General features: G+C 39.2%; 1 protein-coding gene across 1 annotated transcript; it reads right to left on the bottom strand.

Annotated features, from left to right (window-relative positions):
- Window positions 1-3,144: 3,144 nt before the first annotated feature.
- tmem129 (transmembrane protein 129, E3 ubiquitin protein ligase) lies at window positions 3,145-11,788 on the bottom strand. Its single transcript, XM_073487555.1, has 7 exons — window positions 11,457-11,788; window positions 10,881-10,939; window positions 8,583-8,840; window positions 7,210-7,370; window positions 6,889-7,048; window positions 6,709-6,781; window positions 3,145-4,799 (listed from the first exon to the last, which is right to left on the bottom strand). The coding sequence occupies exons 1-7, from the start codon at window positions 11,659-11,661 to the stop codon at window positions 4,615-4,617; spliced, it is 1,101 nt and encodes a 366-aa protein (XP_073343656.1). The 5' UTR covers window positions 11,662-11,788; the 3' UTR covers window positions 3,145-4,614.
- Between the last annotated feature and the right edge of the window lie 5,408 nt (window positions 11,789-17,196).

The following is a 17,196-nucleotide window of genomic DNA, read 5'->3' as shown; positions in this document are numbered from 1 at the left end:
AGAGAAGAATCAGTCAGGAAGGATACGGAGAGAGCAATTGTCTGTGACCACCACATGTAAAACCATTCCCTTTTAGGGGTTGTCTTGCTTTTGTCTCTCCATTGCACCTGTTGTCACTTTTATTTGCACCAAATCAGGTGAAATTTTATTCACAATGACGTGTGCTTCCTAAATGGACAGATTGATATCCCTGAAGTTTAACTGACTTGGTGTTATACTGTCACGATTACTGTAAGTGTTCCATTAGTTTTTTTTGAGCTGTGTATTTTTAGTGGTCCTTATTCATCATCCATGTCCCTTATATTTCAATGAATATCTTGAATTAGGTGATTGTATTTTTGTTTTCCTTTATGGAGGTCAATGTAATCAGAATTCACAGCTTTCAGATATAAGATTGATTCATTTGATGTGATTAATTTCCCTCCTAATTAATTAATGAATCAATTAATTAAATGGAGATGGTGCCCCTTCTAATGAGTGTGGTGAGAACGCTACACATGGGAGGAGAGAGGAAACAAGGAAATATGTTTTACGAAATGAGAATGAGATGTCCTTTCCTCCGAAGCGACGTCCGTTTATGATCACAGCTGGATCAGCTGTTAGTCGGCTTTAATAGCTGAAGGGATTTTCCAGTAATTTGTCTGCACTCTTCAAAAAATGCACAAACATTATCTCCATTTTTTAAAGAACATTAACAGAACTTATAATTGTCGAGAAATCTGAATAAAGTTAAACTGATGTGCCTCATACGTAATTGCGCACTGCCCTCTTAATGGAGAGACACTTACATTTTCTGCTGCTGGTTGTGCAGGTAATGCAATGTTTCCTCATTAATGAGCTGTATTAATCAGAAAGATTAATTTTTTGACCTAGACCGGAAATGGAAATTAGACTGTAATTAACTTGGATTTATGGATGGATTAGGCTATTTCTATTGCAGTTATCCTTATGACTGCATTATTTTAACTGGTGTCTGTGTCCTAGATTAAAACCAATCTTGTCCTCTTTACATGTGTAAATATAGTTAAAGCAGACAGAAAACAGTTTTGCTGTATGATCTCTTTTTTCAAAGGCTGATCTCTCGAGAAACTCTTAACAACTGCAAGTGCTTTGCTGTCTGGTTTTGCGGTTTGGTTCCTATTTAATCCAGAACAGTGAAGAGTCGCGACTTCGCTGAGCGACCTTTGTTTGCTCTCAGCGATGGCGGTACTAAATTCAAATTCATAAATTCAAAGGGGCTTTATTGGCATGAAAGTTTCAACAACAATGTTGCCGAAGCATCAAATCACAACTTGTCCAAACACTCGGACAGAACACAACAAACAACAACATGAACACCAACACCAAGATTGACACCAGCCAGCTGATGTAGTGGAGCGAAGTGCTCGCGCTGGGGCGTGTGGTCTGATCAGTGTATGGAGGTAGATGGTGCAATCAGCAGCGCATTGCTGCAGTGATATTCTGGTTGTGAAATGATCAGGTAATAACCCAGAATGTGATTATGGTGTGTTTGAAGACTGGAAATTGTTCACAAGCCAAATGTTTCATTCAATAAGTGTTTCAATCACATAATGATGTCCCACCACTCAGGGATGATCAGCCTCAGTGTAACACTGAAATGTCAAACATTGGGGAAATATTTGGAATGTTCAATACAATTATTTTTTTTTAGAAATAAAGGGAAGTTCTTTTCAAAATCATACATTGCTATTATCCTGCTAGCCACCATCTTCTTCGTATATCCACAAAGCCAAATTTAGCCACTCTAAACCTGTCTTTATAGTTTTATAAAAAGGAAACTAAGCAGTACATTAAAACCATTTCTGAAAAAATAAGAGAACTGCATAAACTTCATTTGTGCTCCATGTTTAATTTATTTATTTGAAAACTCCCTCTGGCTCTGTTCTTAACTTGTCTTTATGTTTATTAATGGCTTTTATATATATATATATTTATATATATATATATATATATATATATATATATATATATATATATATATATATATATATATATATATATATATATATATATATATATGTATATTGCTTTTGTCAATAAAAAATGACTGTCACCGTACTCCTCCAGCTGCGGCTTCCACTCCAAAAAGCTCAAATTCCCATGCCAGCCCCACCTCCTGCCATCCTGGTCATCAGGGACTCAATTGTGAGAAACATTCAGAGAAGATCGTCCATAAACTCTTACTTCCCAGGAGCAGTGGTTGCTCACATTCTGGAAAAAATCCCCAACCTCTTAGCCAAACACCCCTCGTAATGTAATTGTCCATGAAATCAGAAAATCAGACGACTGAAAATCAAAATGCGATTTTAGTAAACCTCTTAACTTTTTAGACAAGTGGATTTTTGTGTCCGGCCCAATCCCATCTTTCAAGTGTGACATTGGATGTTTCAGTCGGACCCTTAACCTCCACACCCGGCTCTGGTTGGTCTGTCCTGCCCACTTTGTGTTTTTTATAGATAACTAATCTTTTCTAGAGTCATCCATCCTTCAACTGAAACAATGGCATCCACACATGCAGCCTGGGTGCACACATTTTAACAGAAAATATTTTCTATACTGTTTTTAACATTCTTTCACAGTGAGAACCTTTATCCATCCATTGCAATCACCAACGCCCCCTTGTGGCCATATTCTTGCTACTTCGTGCAAGCTTCCTCAGCAAATTAATACCAATAAAAGCAGAACTGCATTCATGCCTACGTCTAATGCCTCAGATTACAACCAAATTCCAACTGTTGTACAATCTATATCCTGTATAGCAAAACGACAAACACTGTCTAAATGGCAAAGAAAACATAATTGCTGCTCCTGTAGGTCTGCAGTCACCTCTGAATGTCAACTCTCCAACCAGACATTCTATCAAAGATACTATCTCTGAACACAATTTCAGTTTTGTATTTTGTTAATGTACACCATTTATTAACTTATTAGATGCTAAACAGACAGATATAATAAAGAAAAGGTGGTGCAAAAAGTTAAATTAACAGCTATTACTTTACCTAGAGTCTCAATCTGCAGCTCAACTCTCCTGCTGCCTGCATGTTGCTGTGTAGTCAGCAATTATGTCAAATTACAAACATTTTTTTTGCTGCCAACATTACAAACTGACAAGATGCATCATAGTTGTCAAAAATGATTGATTTATCTTTGCAGTGCTTTCATTTGTTCACAGCAATATCTCAATACTGATAGGGGTGATTTATTGTTTAAAGTCTTGTATTAATGGATATCTTTACTCTACCTGCTCTTTTTTTCCCCATTTAACTTGGTTTTAAAAGGAACTCCCCGAGATTCATGCACATCCATGACGGAAACTCATACAGGTGATTTCGATTCTCCTCACTGGCCAGGTTGTGTGGCTGTGTACAGACTGTGCTTGACTGACATCATCCTCACTTTCTTGTTTTGTTTCAACTACAATTATCACACATATAAACACAACATTTTTGTAAAACAATGTAAGACTTCTTCTTTCCACACAAAATAATTATTTCTCTCATAACTTGGGCACAAATTTATGAAAATCTGTGTTTGTGAGCACTTCTTCTTGGCAGGATCTGTTGCCTGTGGCTCATAGCCCCCCTTAACATCTGCAAGCCTCTCTTGTGCACCTTCTATCAGACTGTGGTGGCTAGTGCTCTGTTCTTTGGCGTGGTGTGCTGGGGGGAGGGTGCTTACACAGCAGACAGGAAAAGAGTTTTAAAAAAATTCCATCATTGGGACTGAATAGGACACAATTCAGCCGGTGGCTGAGGCGAGAATGCTCTCAAAGCTTAACTTTATAATGAACAATGACACACACCCACGTCATGCCCTGGAGGTATTTCAGCAGAGCACCTTCAGTCACAGATTGATCCCACCAAGGTTGATATTGACGTTTTTTTACTTTGATTCTCTGGGTAAAACCCCAAAACAAGGAAAGCTCCCCAAATGTCACATTGATCATGCCATTTGACACATTGTTGAGGTTTAAAGGTGTAATCTGTAGAATATGGCTAGAATTTAACATTCAGACATACAGTACTGTATATCACCCAGCTGAAACTACTGGGGACTATCAACTTCAGTAGATATCTCTGTTACACAGCACACAGAGGTCTTCGACATAACTCCAACACTGTTGTTTCCTCACAGTCTGTTGATAATGTTTGTTCATTTTTACAAGTTGCTCCTTCAAACCATATGTTTATCAGTATTATATCATTACCTTATACTATCACTCCTTATTAAAAGAACAGAATAGACAGGTAAGTAACTTCAGGTAAGTTCAGTCCAGTGTCCTGTCCACTCCTTCTCCTCCAGGGACTTGTTGTTGAATGATGCTTTAAACTGTTTATTTAGATCTGCCTACTGGCTAGAATTTACTTCTCTATGTGATATATATTATTATTTTAATTGTGGATATTTTTTACTCTTATAGATTTTACAATGCTGAGATTTTTAGAATGCTGCTAAACGGGATTGCTACAAACACAGTTTTGTTGTTTTCTTCTTTATACAATGACAATAAAGTGTCTTTTCTTAAACACACACTTCCACATTAAGTCCAGGGGAAGTCAAAGTCAGTCAGTTTAGATCTCTATATGGGTTTTTTCAACGGACCATACAAATGTCCAGTATACAGAATTTAGCTCTACAGGTGGGGCAGGGGACTCTGCTGGACAACCAGGTCTCAGGTCTTTGCTGGTCTTGGCGACTTGCAAACCATCGACCCAGACAGGAGAGACACCACATGGGTCTGCAGTAACACTGCTGGCACTCCGACTCATTATCAGCTCCTATGACACACATCAGTCACAGAGTCAAAGGCACAGTCACAAAATTAACACACACACACACACACACAGATTAGGGATGGGACAATAGAACAATCAGGACAAGTTGATCGTGGTGACTTTCCATCATTGGGATAATCATGAATATCCTCACGAGTGACTTGAAAATGCTGTCTAGCTTGCTAACAGACAGTTCTAAATTGATTCCCTGATGTATTTTGAACTGCCACAAAGGGAATACTGCATTTTCCCTGTCATTCCACAATCCTAAGCCTGTCACCATCGCTGAAGGCTCAGCTTGCCCCCAAATGAAATTGGATATGGTCAAATCCTATGGATACCACAATAAAAATGAAGCATTACAAATATTTGTCTGAACAAAGTGTCAGGTAAAGTCATTCCAGGGAGTCACATGACTCTGGCTGACGATACAGCTTACTTCATAATATCGACCTGTGTTGAGTTGAAATGTTGAAGTAAAACAACTAAGATACCTAACCAAGCAAAGAGCCCAGCAAGCCCAACTTTCATAATTCCTCGCTGGCAGCAGACATTGCTAACATGTATGCACTATTTTGGGATGTTAATGATTAATAATTAATCGATTAATCGGCATTAAGAATTTACCGGTATATGTATATATTTATGTATAAAAATGTATTAATCGACAATCAGAGATGAGCACAAATACATCAAAAAGTATCTTTTATTAAAATACAAGTCATTTGTCATTTTAAAATACAAAAAGACATTCTATACAAATTGATATTATTGCATTATAGCCAATTGTTGGGCCAGTTGTCACAATTTTGTGTTATCAAGTTTATCAATAAAGGAACTTTATCTGTTCTTCCAACCCCTAATGTAGCCTACAATCATTTAACATCGACCATAGATCATGTCAGGGTTAAAACAGTCTTCTACTGGAAAAAAATGTACAACATCTTTCATATATTATTAATGATTAACAGATTATCGATTATTAAGGCATCCGACTATCAATTAAAGAAACTGTTGAAAATTTGTATCCCTAGCACTAATCAAAGAAAAGTCGGAGAAACAAGAGCAAAAACGCAGCAACATTCAGCGAGCAACTATGGCTGTTGAAATTAAGCTATCAGAAATTACAGCATGTATTGGTAATGCTCTTGAGTGCACAAACTCTCTTGAAAATGCTAATAAAGCATTTTTTCCAGATGTCCAGAGATCTTAAGATCTCAATTTAAGATCCTGAACAGAGTCTACTGGACACCATCAACATGATATAATGTTAAACTAAGAGTTGGCCCTATATGCTGGAAATGCCAGGTGGGAGAGGGCATGTGCCATTGGACTGTCCTAACATACGAGAATTCTGGGTGGGATTTAGTACCCAGATTGAATGTATCCAGAAATGCAAAATCCCCTTCTCTCCTAGTCTATTTGTGTAAGGTGATCCTTCATTACTTAGGGATTTAAGTTTTTTTATTGTGTGTTGTTTGTAACTATTTAGGTTTTGTCAGTACTGTAAATATTTTCTTGTCTCCCTTTTTCTCTTTAGATACAAGTTTACTTTATTCAACACATTATCCTTTTAAAGGGGTTGTTCTTAAGCACTGTTATGCGTTGTTTTGACTTTGCAATGCATCCTGTCGACATTGGATATGTTCTACGACATCCTTAAAATAATAATAAAACTATAAATCTAAAAAGAAAGAGAAAAAAAGGCTATTTTCAGGTTTATTAAGCAAATTCATACAGTTATCGGGATAACACTTTAATCTCGCAATTATTTTGGCCAGGATAAATGTGATATCAAATCAACTTTTCATATTGTCCCATGCCTAACACACACACACACACACACACACACACACACACACACACACACACACACACACACACACACACACACACACACACACACTCTTACCTTCTGTGTGGCAGAGTCTAACCAGCTTGGTGTTTGCCGGAACCTGCATACAGCCAATACAGGGTTCAATCTCCTGTGTATGGAGAGGAAACAGTCTTCAGATTATTTTTTACTTGTTCAGATGGACAGGGTTTTTCAGCTTAGCACAGCAATTACATAAACACAAATACGGTAGCGTACCTGTCCACTGGGGAGTGTGTACGGCTGATTGAGGTCCACCTGAGCTCTAAATGTTTCCAGGAAGAGTTCACTGATAGTTTGGTGGATCACTACATTGGCAGAGTTTCTGATGGGAGCATGGAGTTTCTCTCGGAGCTCTGCATACTCTGTAGAGTTGAGCCTGGAAACAGTGGAAAAGTGTCTTGGTCTTTTTGGACATGGCATATAGCGTTTTGTCCTGGCAGCTCAAATGTCAAAATAGACACACACACACACACACACACACACACACACACACACACACACACACACACACACACACACACACACATTCATTCATACCTGATATCAAAGGGTCTGACAGCAGGGTTGATGCTGTCCACTCTCAGCGTCAAGATCTGTGCAGGGTAGGCCAGGTCTGGACTCAGCTGGTGTTGTCTAGACTCTGTCACTGTCACATGACAGTCACTCTGTAAGGCCATGTAAACGTGATAGGTGGTCACCTAGAAAGAGACAAAATGGGACAATCCTGATGAAGGTAAGATCCTCAAAAATGTTTAGCATGGTTTTCGTGAGAGTTTTACAACATTTTGTTTTAATATGTGTATAAACTTTACATGTGTGTATATATAGATAGACACACACACACACACACACAGGTTTCTTTCCTTGTAAACAGCATCGCTGTACCCGTTTGTCTGTTTTCATTTCTGAAGTGTGTGGTAACTAATAAGTATTAATGATATAGGCTGCTTTTTTGTCATCTGTGGAGAAAGTCTCCAGACTCCAAACAAATTTTGAGATACAATTTTCCCTTCCTTTTGAGCAAGTTTTGTAATCGAGCCTCTTTTTGGAGGAATAATCCACAATGATAAATTTGACACTAAATGTCTTCTTCTTTGATAATAATCCATTTTTCAGGTTAAATAACAGTTATTGCTGTTGTTGCCAAGTTTCCCTGTGTCCACTATGTCCATGATGCTCACGAATCAGATGCTGTGTTCCTGTATAGTCGACCAATCTGAGCCTGTTTCAGCTTTGATATCAAACACACTGTTTAGGCAGGCAAACTCTTACATGCAATAGAACATCATTCTTGTGTAAATAATTTTAACCTGAGAAAAAAAAAGTGTCAAGTCTAAACATTATGAGAGTAACAATTCAAGGAAATGAAACATACAAAAAAAACGTATCTAAATATTTTGATAGACCATTCAAAAAACACACATCTGTGTGGTAGATTACATCCCTGTAAACTGTGCATCATTTCCTGTGCATCAGCCCTGCTGATTAAGCCCTCTTGATTGGACAAGAACAGTTTTCACCACAGTACACATTACATCATTATGTGTTTTCTGATATATCATACAATTCAAATGGTCAATGAGGCCTCACTTCCAGACTCCAGGCCTTAACTGACCTCCAGGGATGGTATTCTACTCACTCACTAGTGATGGCCAGAGAGCCATTGACTGTAACTCAACACAATTTCTCCCATGGAAGATCGACTTCATTGATGCCATCTGAACATATGGTGATAATGACACCTAGTGCTTACAAAAGTAATTACATTGCATTGTAATATGGTCGGCTGGCCAGGCTTAATTTTAAGCTGTGTAAAAATAAAATAACTGTAAAAGTGTGTTAGGTAGCACATGGCTCCTGGGCTGTAGTTGGGACACCACTGATTTCACTAAACATGAACACACACTCACCTTTAACACCCAGCTGTCGGTAACAATAACTCTGGCTCCAGGTGCCCCTGTAGCAAACTTATCTATTCGTCTGAACTCATCGTTGACGCTGGTTGCCACAGAGCCCCAACCAGAGTGAGGAGGATGTATGTGGGCCTGCAGGGCCCGGCTGATTGGATGGTTGTGCCAGTGATGGCTGGACCAGTAGATGATGAGCGTCCAGCTGGCCAACTGGAGGCAGAGAGAGAGGAAGAGAAATGCTCTCCAGCTGTCACTCACCTGATGAAAGAAGGATATGCCAATAAGTCAAAGATTGTTTATTGCTGAGGCAGAAATATTAAAAATAAATAATATATAAATATTTCATAAAGCCTTGTGTCCCAAAGTTTTGTTTGGATGGTATGTAATGTAAATTGAGTATTACTGTGTATTTAAACAGCAGAAGACTTCAATACATCCAGAGTATGTTGTTAGCCTGTCTCATTCTTTTGCAAGGTCTAGTATCCCTTGCACACTGAACAAAAATTCCCACAAAAAACGAACACTAAAATCTGGTTTGTGTCTTTAATGTGAATGTGTATAATCTGCATTCACTCTGCGTCAAATGACTCTGCAGTAGTCACGGGCATTTATTGGCTCCAGCTCTGATTGGCTGTGATGAAAACACAACACCCGAGTGGACATGCTATAACATACATTGTTAAGGACGCTGGTGAGTAAATTATTTTCCATTTCTCTCCTTTCCAGCAGCACTTGTACAGTTAGCATTGAGTTTAAAAGAAAGACTGAAGTAAAAGATATGAAAAAGTAACCACCATGACACTGTCAGTGGCCTCCATGTCAGTAACCAATCCTTGTCAGCTGCCTGATCAGTACTGTGCAATTGCAACTCTCAACAGAGATGACAAAGAAGCCAGATGTCTCACTCCTTAGCTACTTCCATCGTCAGCACTGGGGAAAAAAAAATGATGTGTCTAATTCAGAATGTTGTTAAGATGAGATAAGATGTGGTGTTCATGTTAATGGGACACCATGAGATCACATTGACCCTGACCTTTGCCCAACAATACTAATCAGTTTATCTTTGAGGCCAAGTTAACTTTTGTACCTGAAATGAGGAGAACTCTGGAATTTGCGTTCCAGAAGGAGCGATAACTTAAATTCAAACAGATTCTAGAACTGGACAAGAAGTAGTTGAAAAGCGGGTTTTTGATATATCCGTACGTGTTTTGACCGCAATTCAGTGACTATGTTTAAATATAGTCATTGAATGCTGTTGAGGCAGCGCCTCTGCTGCGCTCTGATACTACCCCCGGAGGCGGATCAGAGCTGCAGTGAGGCAGAGTATCGGTGCATGATTCCTGCACTGAAAGGACAGTGTGAATGGGGCTATAGTATCAGAGATACATTGATGATGGCCTGTTTTATTCACAACACACACACTAAGCTCTGGCTGAACATTCTCAGAGCTGAAAACTTTGTTTGTTAAACCTGCTTTTTGGAAACAGGCCCCTGAACGTCTCATCATTAGTATCAGCTGCAACGACTGCATTTGGAGACAAAACTGTTAGGATATTCTACTAAATGAAATGGACTAAACCTAGTGCACCCTTCACATGGAGGTGGACGCTGAGAGGTTCTAATATTGCTTTGAGGACAGGAAATAGTCTATAAAAATATTTATTCAGCCAACAAAATATGTTAAAAAACAAACAAACAATAACTTTAGTTTCTAAACTAAGACAGGGTCCTCTTGGTTTTTATAATTTACTCTTGAATGTGTGAAATAATATAGCGTTAGGTTCTAATGTTATTAGATGGAGACCTCTCCTGTCTGTTAAGGCATTATTCACAGGTGTGTGAATTGACCTGCATGGCGCAAAATAATATAAAGTTTGTTTATAAAGAGATAAGATGGCTCATTATCTGCTTCTCCTCTTTTCTCCTCATCCTCCCCCTTCCTTCTGTGAAAAAGCACAAGAAAATCAGCAGTGGTGTAAAAATTCAAAATGTTTTTTCAAAATGATTTGTTGAGGGCCTCCCCCTTGGCGAGGCCTTGGGTACTTAGTTCTATTATCACCCTTACTACTGTGCCTTGAATCTTGTGTGTAGGTACCCTCCTTTGCTGAATGTGATATTCTGCACCTGCTTAAATCTAGGGTAGAATGTACACACAACTGTCTTTGTTCAACTCCAGAACAAATCTAATCAATCATTACACAATTTACCGAATCGGAATTATGGGAAATTAAATAGTCATGGCATGTGTGCAGACTGAGTGTTCATTAATGTGCAGTGATCAGATAGAGACAGGCCAACCTGGAGAATGTATCCCAGGTTTTTTTCTGGAGCAGCAATACACATCCCTATGTAGTAACCTAGAGAGATGAAAAACAATGTGGACGTAAGCAAAGCACATGATTTTACACCACCCTGCCCCATGCACAAACATGTGAACAAAAATGTACAACGCAGCCTGTGAGGATTTGCTGGTGGTTTCTTGTGTTGTTGGTACATTAACAGTGGCTGTGGGGATAACGTGTTGTGTGTTCACATCCCTGTGAATGTCCTCTTACACGTCCCAAAACTCTAACACTGCACCCTTACATTTAAGTTATAGGTAAGTGTCCAACACGCCGTTTGTCACATCATTTGTAAACAAAGTTTGGTAATAATCGTTGCCTAAATGTAAACATGGGACTGAAGTTCACAAGTTAAAACTACCGCTACACCTTCCGTAAATGATTTAATGATAGATTATCCAACAATGCTCACGTACTGCTGGTAAACTGTGTGGAGTAACGTTAACTAGCTTATCCAGTATTTGTCGGTGTGGTATTGGTAGTATGACAAGTATGACTTAGTTATATCCGTGTCGTGGGAGTGTCCGTTTACCTAAAGGCAGTGCAGAGTGTACTAGTACAGTAATGCTGGTCCTCCTGATGTGGTACTGGGTGAATCCCACATCCTCACTCCCCAGCGAGGACGAGAACAAGTTCTGAATGGTTAGACCGGCCGAGCGGAACTCGTTTGGTGTAAACACGAAGCAGAAAGCGAACACAATATAGGCAAAAGTGAAGGTTAACTCTGGGCTTTCCATACTTTATCTACGCTCACTAAAGTTACTTCCGTGTTACCATCGACCTAGTTTTCTTCTTCTTCTTCTTCTTCTTCTTCTTCTTCTTCTTCCGCCGGCGGATTGCAATAAATAGCTTTACCGCCACCAACTGTACCGGAGTATGAAGAAATATCTTTTTGTGTAACACTAGGCAAAAAAAGAAAAAAGAAAAGGTCTTAAATAACTTGAGCTACATTCTGGGTGCATCTCATTTACCTAATTGCATCGACATTTCCCTCTCTTGCATGAGAATGACATATAATAGGCCTGCAGCTATTTATGAGGCTTGACACAGGGGCGTGGTGTTTGTAAACTGCAGTTTGAAAAGAAAATCGCGTCACTTTCCAACAGCGACCTCTATGGACAGACAATATATGGACTTAATGACACTCCTCTTCGGCGCACATAACTTCAAAACAGGACAATGATTTAGTCTCTCCATCAAGGTTTGGTCAGGAGTGGAAAAATATTCACATCATTTACTTCAGCAACAGTGGCGCCTCCAGAAATGTTTAATAGAGGTGACCAGATGGGGCCACTGGAAATCATAACTGAATTTCAGGAATTATATTATACTGTTTTAGTATAGGCTAGTTGAAAACTATGGCAAAGAGTTAAGGAATCGCCTCCTGTTAAACTTTGGTTTCTTATTTCTTATTTAATGTTATTAATTATCTGATGTGCATAGACTAATACTGATACAGTTAACATTTTGAGTTCCACAACAATCCTGTTTTGATGTTGTGTATCTGTGTATAAATGTGTTAGGCGATTCATTGTTTTTCAAATAAGCTAGTTGTCCTTTTCCTTAAAAAGACAAATATACAGCTAAATTTGAGTACATTTATTGTAATGAACAAAACATTTGCTGGGAACAAGCCTACTCAGTTTGAAGTACTAAGTTTGAAAACACCATGCTAGCCTCCAGAGCCAGCCCTGACCAATTTGCCCCCTTGCATGTTAGACAACTGCCATCACACACCAATTAAATTCATACACTCACAAAGACACTGCATTGCTTAGTGTCAATTTTCTTTATTTTAGAAATAACCCAGTATTAAAGAAACAATTGCATATCATGAAATATAAATACAATATAAATTAGGTATTGCACAAAAATATAAAATCAAAGACATCAGTGCAGATTTACAAATATAAATAAGACTATTGCACAAAAAACTATATTACAGAAAAATCAGTGCAATATGCATAATGTAGCCATCTGTTGAAAGACCACATGATTTACCCTAATGATGGAAAGTCCACTGACACATTCTTGCCCTATAGAAGATCTCAGGTAGGTTTTAATGAGTTTGAGCTCTGATACTGCACACTGGGCTTGTCCAAGGTGAGGGGGACAGGAGCACTTGCTTCTGCATTGTTGGAAGGGGCTGGGGTGGAGGTGTCAGCAGGTGGCCGAGGACTTGCAGGCGTGGGAACAAAATGTTTCGAAAGTGCATCTGAAGAAAGAAGAGGAGTATATATGTGACCACCATTATATGAATAAATAAAGCTGCTGATGGTGAATCCAGCCAATAATAACACCAAAGCCATATTATAGCCAGTGGTGGAAGAAGTATTCAGATCCTTTACTTAAGCAAAAGTACCTCAGTATCAGTAGGAAAATGTAAGTATATAGTAAGTACCTCTAAATTCTGCTTTGGTACAGTACTTGAGTAAATGTAGCTTACTTAGTTACTCAACCACTGATTATAACTTTAAACATTCTTAAGACAAACTACAAGAGTAATTACACCTGCATTCTTGAACAAAACATGTATTCAGTGAACAATTGCAGGGGTTTGAAACTATTAATTACAAACGGGATGGAAAATGGAGAGTGTTTTAATTGACTAATGTATTACAAGCAGGCTAACATTGGCTAACTTGACTGATACTGTTCTTGAGGCAGACAGTGGTTGGTTCGTGCATCACACTTTGAAGTGTATTTCCTCAAATTATTTTGTGGGTTATTCCCCAAACACCTATATAGTCTTTCCAAGATGCCCTAATGAATATGAAGTGGGAGTAACTTACAATAACTCCAGCTGCTTATTAAATTAGCGAACGTTACCATCTTCCAAGTAAGCTAGTAACACACTGCTCCTATAGAAACTACATGCAGTTCATCACATTACCTTCTTGTTTCCCGTTTTTCCTTCTTTTCTCTTCTTCTTTTTCTTCCCTGGGCACCAGCAAGAGCTGGGGTCTCATTTATAAACATTGCGTACGCACAAAGTGTGGCCTGAAAGAAGCATATGTCACTTCCCATGCAAAAGTTGTGACCTATAAAAACAAACTTGAAAGGAGAATGTGCACACCTGTAAGCTAACTCTGACCCATGCGTACAACATTTTGGAGGCAAGGGGAACTGGCGACACAAATGGTGAGGTGCTGAATTGAAGCAGACTGTAGATATTTAACAGGAGAGGCATTATTCTGTGCATAATATTATATCTCACAATTGATTTCACTTCATATCAATGTAGTATGTAGTGTTACTAGTGTATTACTATTCCATAAACACTTTTTAAATGTAAAAGATATCAGCTAACTCAAATCTGAAGTCAATATTTCCTAAGCGCTACCATCTCATTCCCACCCTCAGAGCACAGCGGAGAGGGCCAGACTGTTTGATAACGAAATGATCGTCATCAGTTGTAGAAATCCAAGATTACATCAGATAGCATCAAAGAATGAATACCTGTACACATAAAGGTGCAATCTGATCCAGCACCTGGAAATAGGTAATTGTTACATATGGGGTTTAACAATGAAAACTCAAAATGGAATGGCTGTCTGAATTGTATCCAAATCCTAAGAGTAGATCTTACTACCAGGCTAGAGGTGAACTGCAACAGGGAGAGAGGAAGCCGTGCTGTAATCAGTGCAGAGAGTGAACTGATACTGACATACAAAATTTAGCCTCAGCAACACACAGATCTGTCTCTGGAGCCTGAAACCAGAAGACAATTTTGTGCAATTGTAATGTATCAAATTTGGGAGGGCGAGCCCACCCTTTTGCCTTTGCCTCTCAAGGAATTCCTTATGCAGTGTTGCGTTTCCATTTTCTTTTGCCATATTAATGAAATACAATGTATAGATCTCTTTCCATGTGTTTATTCATTTCTTCACAGCTCCGGGAAAATCAATATCGTACGTATGACTACAAAATAGGTGGATAAAATAAATCGGTCGTAAATTATATAATATGGGAGCATATTATTCTCACAAATGATATAATACAACTTAAACTATAAGATGAGAACCCATCATTTAACACGCAGTCTTGGGGTTTTACCTCCCCATATGAAATTTGAAATAAGATGATATGCTGAGCGGAAGAAGGACTTTGGAAACTGGAAGACATCGGAAAAAAGATACAGCAAACTAGGCATTACGTTCATTTTATTACATTTAATTCTACCAGCTAAAGGGATAGATAAAGGGCACCCCAGTGTTGGAGGTCTAATTTCAAGTAAGTAGTACATTTTTTCAAGTATGGGTGTAACATTGGCTTTAAACAAATCAGTATAGGATGGGTTGATATTGATTCCTAGGTACTTCCTCGAAATCCTGAATTCGAGATACAAAAGGGCAAGCCTGAATCTGACATTTGGGCGGCCTTGTTACTAATAAGGAAATGCTTTTCATGAAGTTAAGTTTATAGCCTTAAAACATACCAAAGTCACCCGATATCCTCAAAACTTCAGGTGCACAGGACAGTGGGTCTTTAATCTTAATATTAAGCATATGAAAAGATCATCCGCAAAACAGAAACCTTATACTCCATTCCCATTTCCACCTTTGTGTGTTCACACAGAGCCAAGTAGCTCCGGTGTAAAGCCACACCAGTGTGTCAATTCATACAGCAAGCCGGCGCTGCGGATCCAAAAGAGGTGTGACGGTACACATCATGATGATGACGTCTGTGTGTTTTTTTCAACATGTTTCCCCCGCTGTCTACCTGTCAACCTAAACATGTACCTGCTGACTGTTTATTATCATATGGATGCTGTTATAATGTGTTGTGATTGAGATCCTGACCCACCATACATCCTGGAAAGTGACAAAGTTACGCTTTTCTCTTAATTACATAATTACATAATCGCCATCAGTAAACAGGGTGCTGTCTGACTCTGCCAGTCGCGGGGAGGGACGCTGTTTTCTGGGGGAAAGTTCACTGAAGTCTCGGTCAGGAGGGCTGACCGTCGCAGTGATTTTTTTGCCGGGGACAGACGCTGTTGTTCGGGCAGAAATGTGACAAAGAGTCGGTAGGACAGACAGGATGAGAGACACTTCTCCACGTATAACTGCAGTATTTTTTTCTTCACATAAGTTGCCAAAGACACTACCAGTTACTACGTTACTGTTGTTTGGTCATGTAATGCTGTGTGGGACATTTCTCTTTATTTCGTGAGTGAAGGATCTGTTTAGTTATCAGACTGTGAACTCCATCAGATCGACACGCCCCCACTCCGCCCCGCCAGCTTATCCATTCACAAAGATGCTGGTTTGCCTCTGCTGCACCTCTGATACTATCTCTGATACTACCTCTGATACTACCTCCTCTGAGGCGCAGCAAAATTTCACCCCTCGCCGCATCTGAAACTTTCACACAGAGGATGATGCGGAGAATTGGCGCAGGATCCCCACACACAAAGGGCAGTGTGAATGTGGCTACTGATGAACTGTGACGTTCTTAACTTTACTGACAGAGATTCTATGGCTAAAATTAACAGCAAAGGACTCAGAGGGCAACCCTGCCATGTTCCCCTGCATAGAGGGATATATTGTGAACATGATTTCTTAGTAATTACAACCGCTTTTGGGGATGAATACAGAAGTCTAACCCACGAAATAAATGAATTCCCCAGCCATATTACTTTAACTTCCATGCAGTACTGTTTAAAAAACAAAAAGCTGAGGCATAATATTGATGACCTCATGATATGGTAGATAATCTTTAAATACGCTCAGTCTGTGATCGTATTTGTCTTTGAAGTATTTGGTTTGAGTATTTCATTGGGTGGGGGTTGGTTACAACAGCAGAAATGATTGTCATTGTGCTGTATAATTTTTCTGATATTTTCATCAAAAAATCCTCCAATCAGTTTATAAAAGTGTGTTCACAAACATCCTCTGCCTATCTTGGGAGGTGACGGAGGCCAAACATATCATGAGCATTACAGTGCATCTCTTTGTTCTTATTCAGTGGACATCCCAACAGGTCTCCCAGCCCCCCACACTCATGTGGCGGCTGCAGGGCTGTTGAATCAACTAGAGAACTTTGTCCTGTATTTTGTCAGCGTGCGTCCACAGACACAAAGAGCACAGACAGATCTTGAGAGCCGCCATTTTGTTTATGTATAATAATATCGGAGGTTTAAAAACCATGTTTCACTGCTCTAGGCGCAACAGCTTGGGAGGTGACGGGAGGAAGGGTGATGACACGCAACAAGAGACCACAGGTCGGGCTCTAACCGTGGGCCTCTACAGGTTGTCGGTATATGAGTC

The sequence above is a fragment of the Pagrus major genome, chromosome 18, assembly GCF_040436345.1.
Source record: "Pagrus major chromosome 18, Pma_NU_1.0".
Lineage (NCBI taxonomy): Eukaryota > Metazoa > Chordata > Actinopteri > Spariformes > Sparidae > Pagrus > Pagrus major.
The sequence above is the reverse complement of the archived record's forward strand: the minus strand, read 5'-3'. Positions and strand labels throughout refer to the sequence as shown.

What these genes read in the sequence shown, in the direction of transcription:
- tmem129 (XM_073487555.1), bottom strand. Translation starts at nt 11,661, where the DNA reads ATGGAAAGCCCAGAGTTAACCTTCACTTTTGCCTATATTGTGTTCGCT. An exon ending in GTCAGACCCTTTGATATCAG is followed by an intron (nt 7,049 to 7,209) that starts GTATGAATGAAT and finishes CACTGTTTCCAG; the next exon opens with GCTCAACTCTACAGAGTATG. An exon ending in TAGACTCTGCCACACAGAAG is followed by an intron (nt 4,800 to 6,708) that starts GTAAGAGTGTGT and finishes TGTGTGTCATAG; the next exon opens with GAGCTGATAATGAGTCGGAG.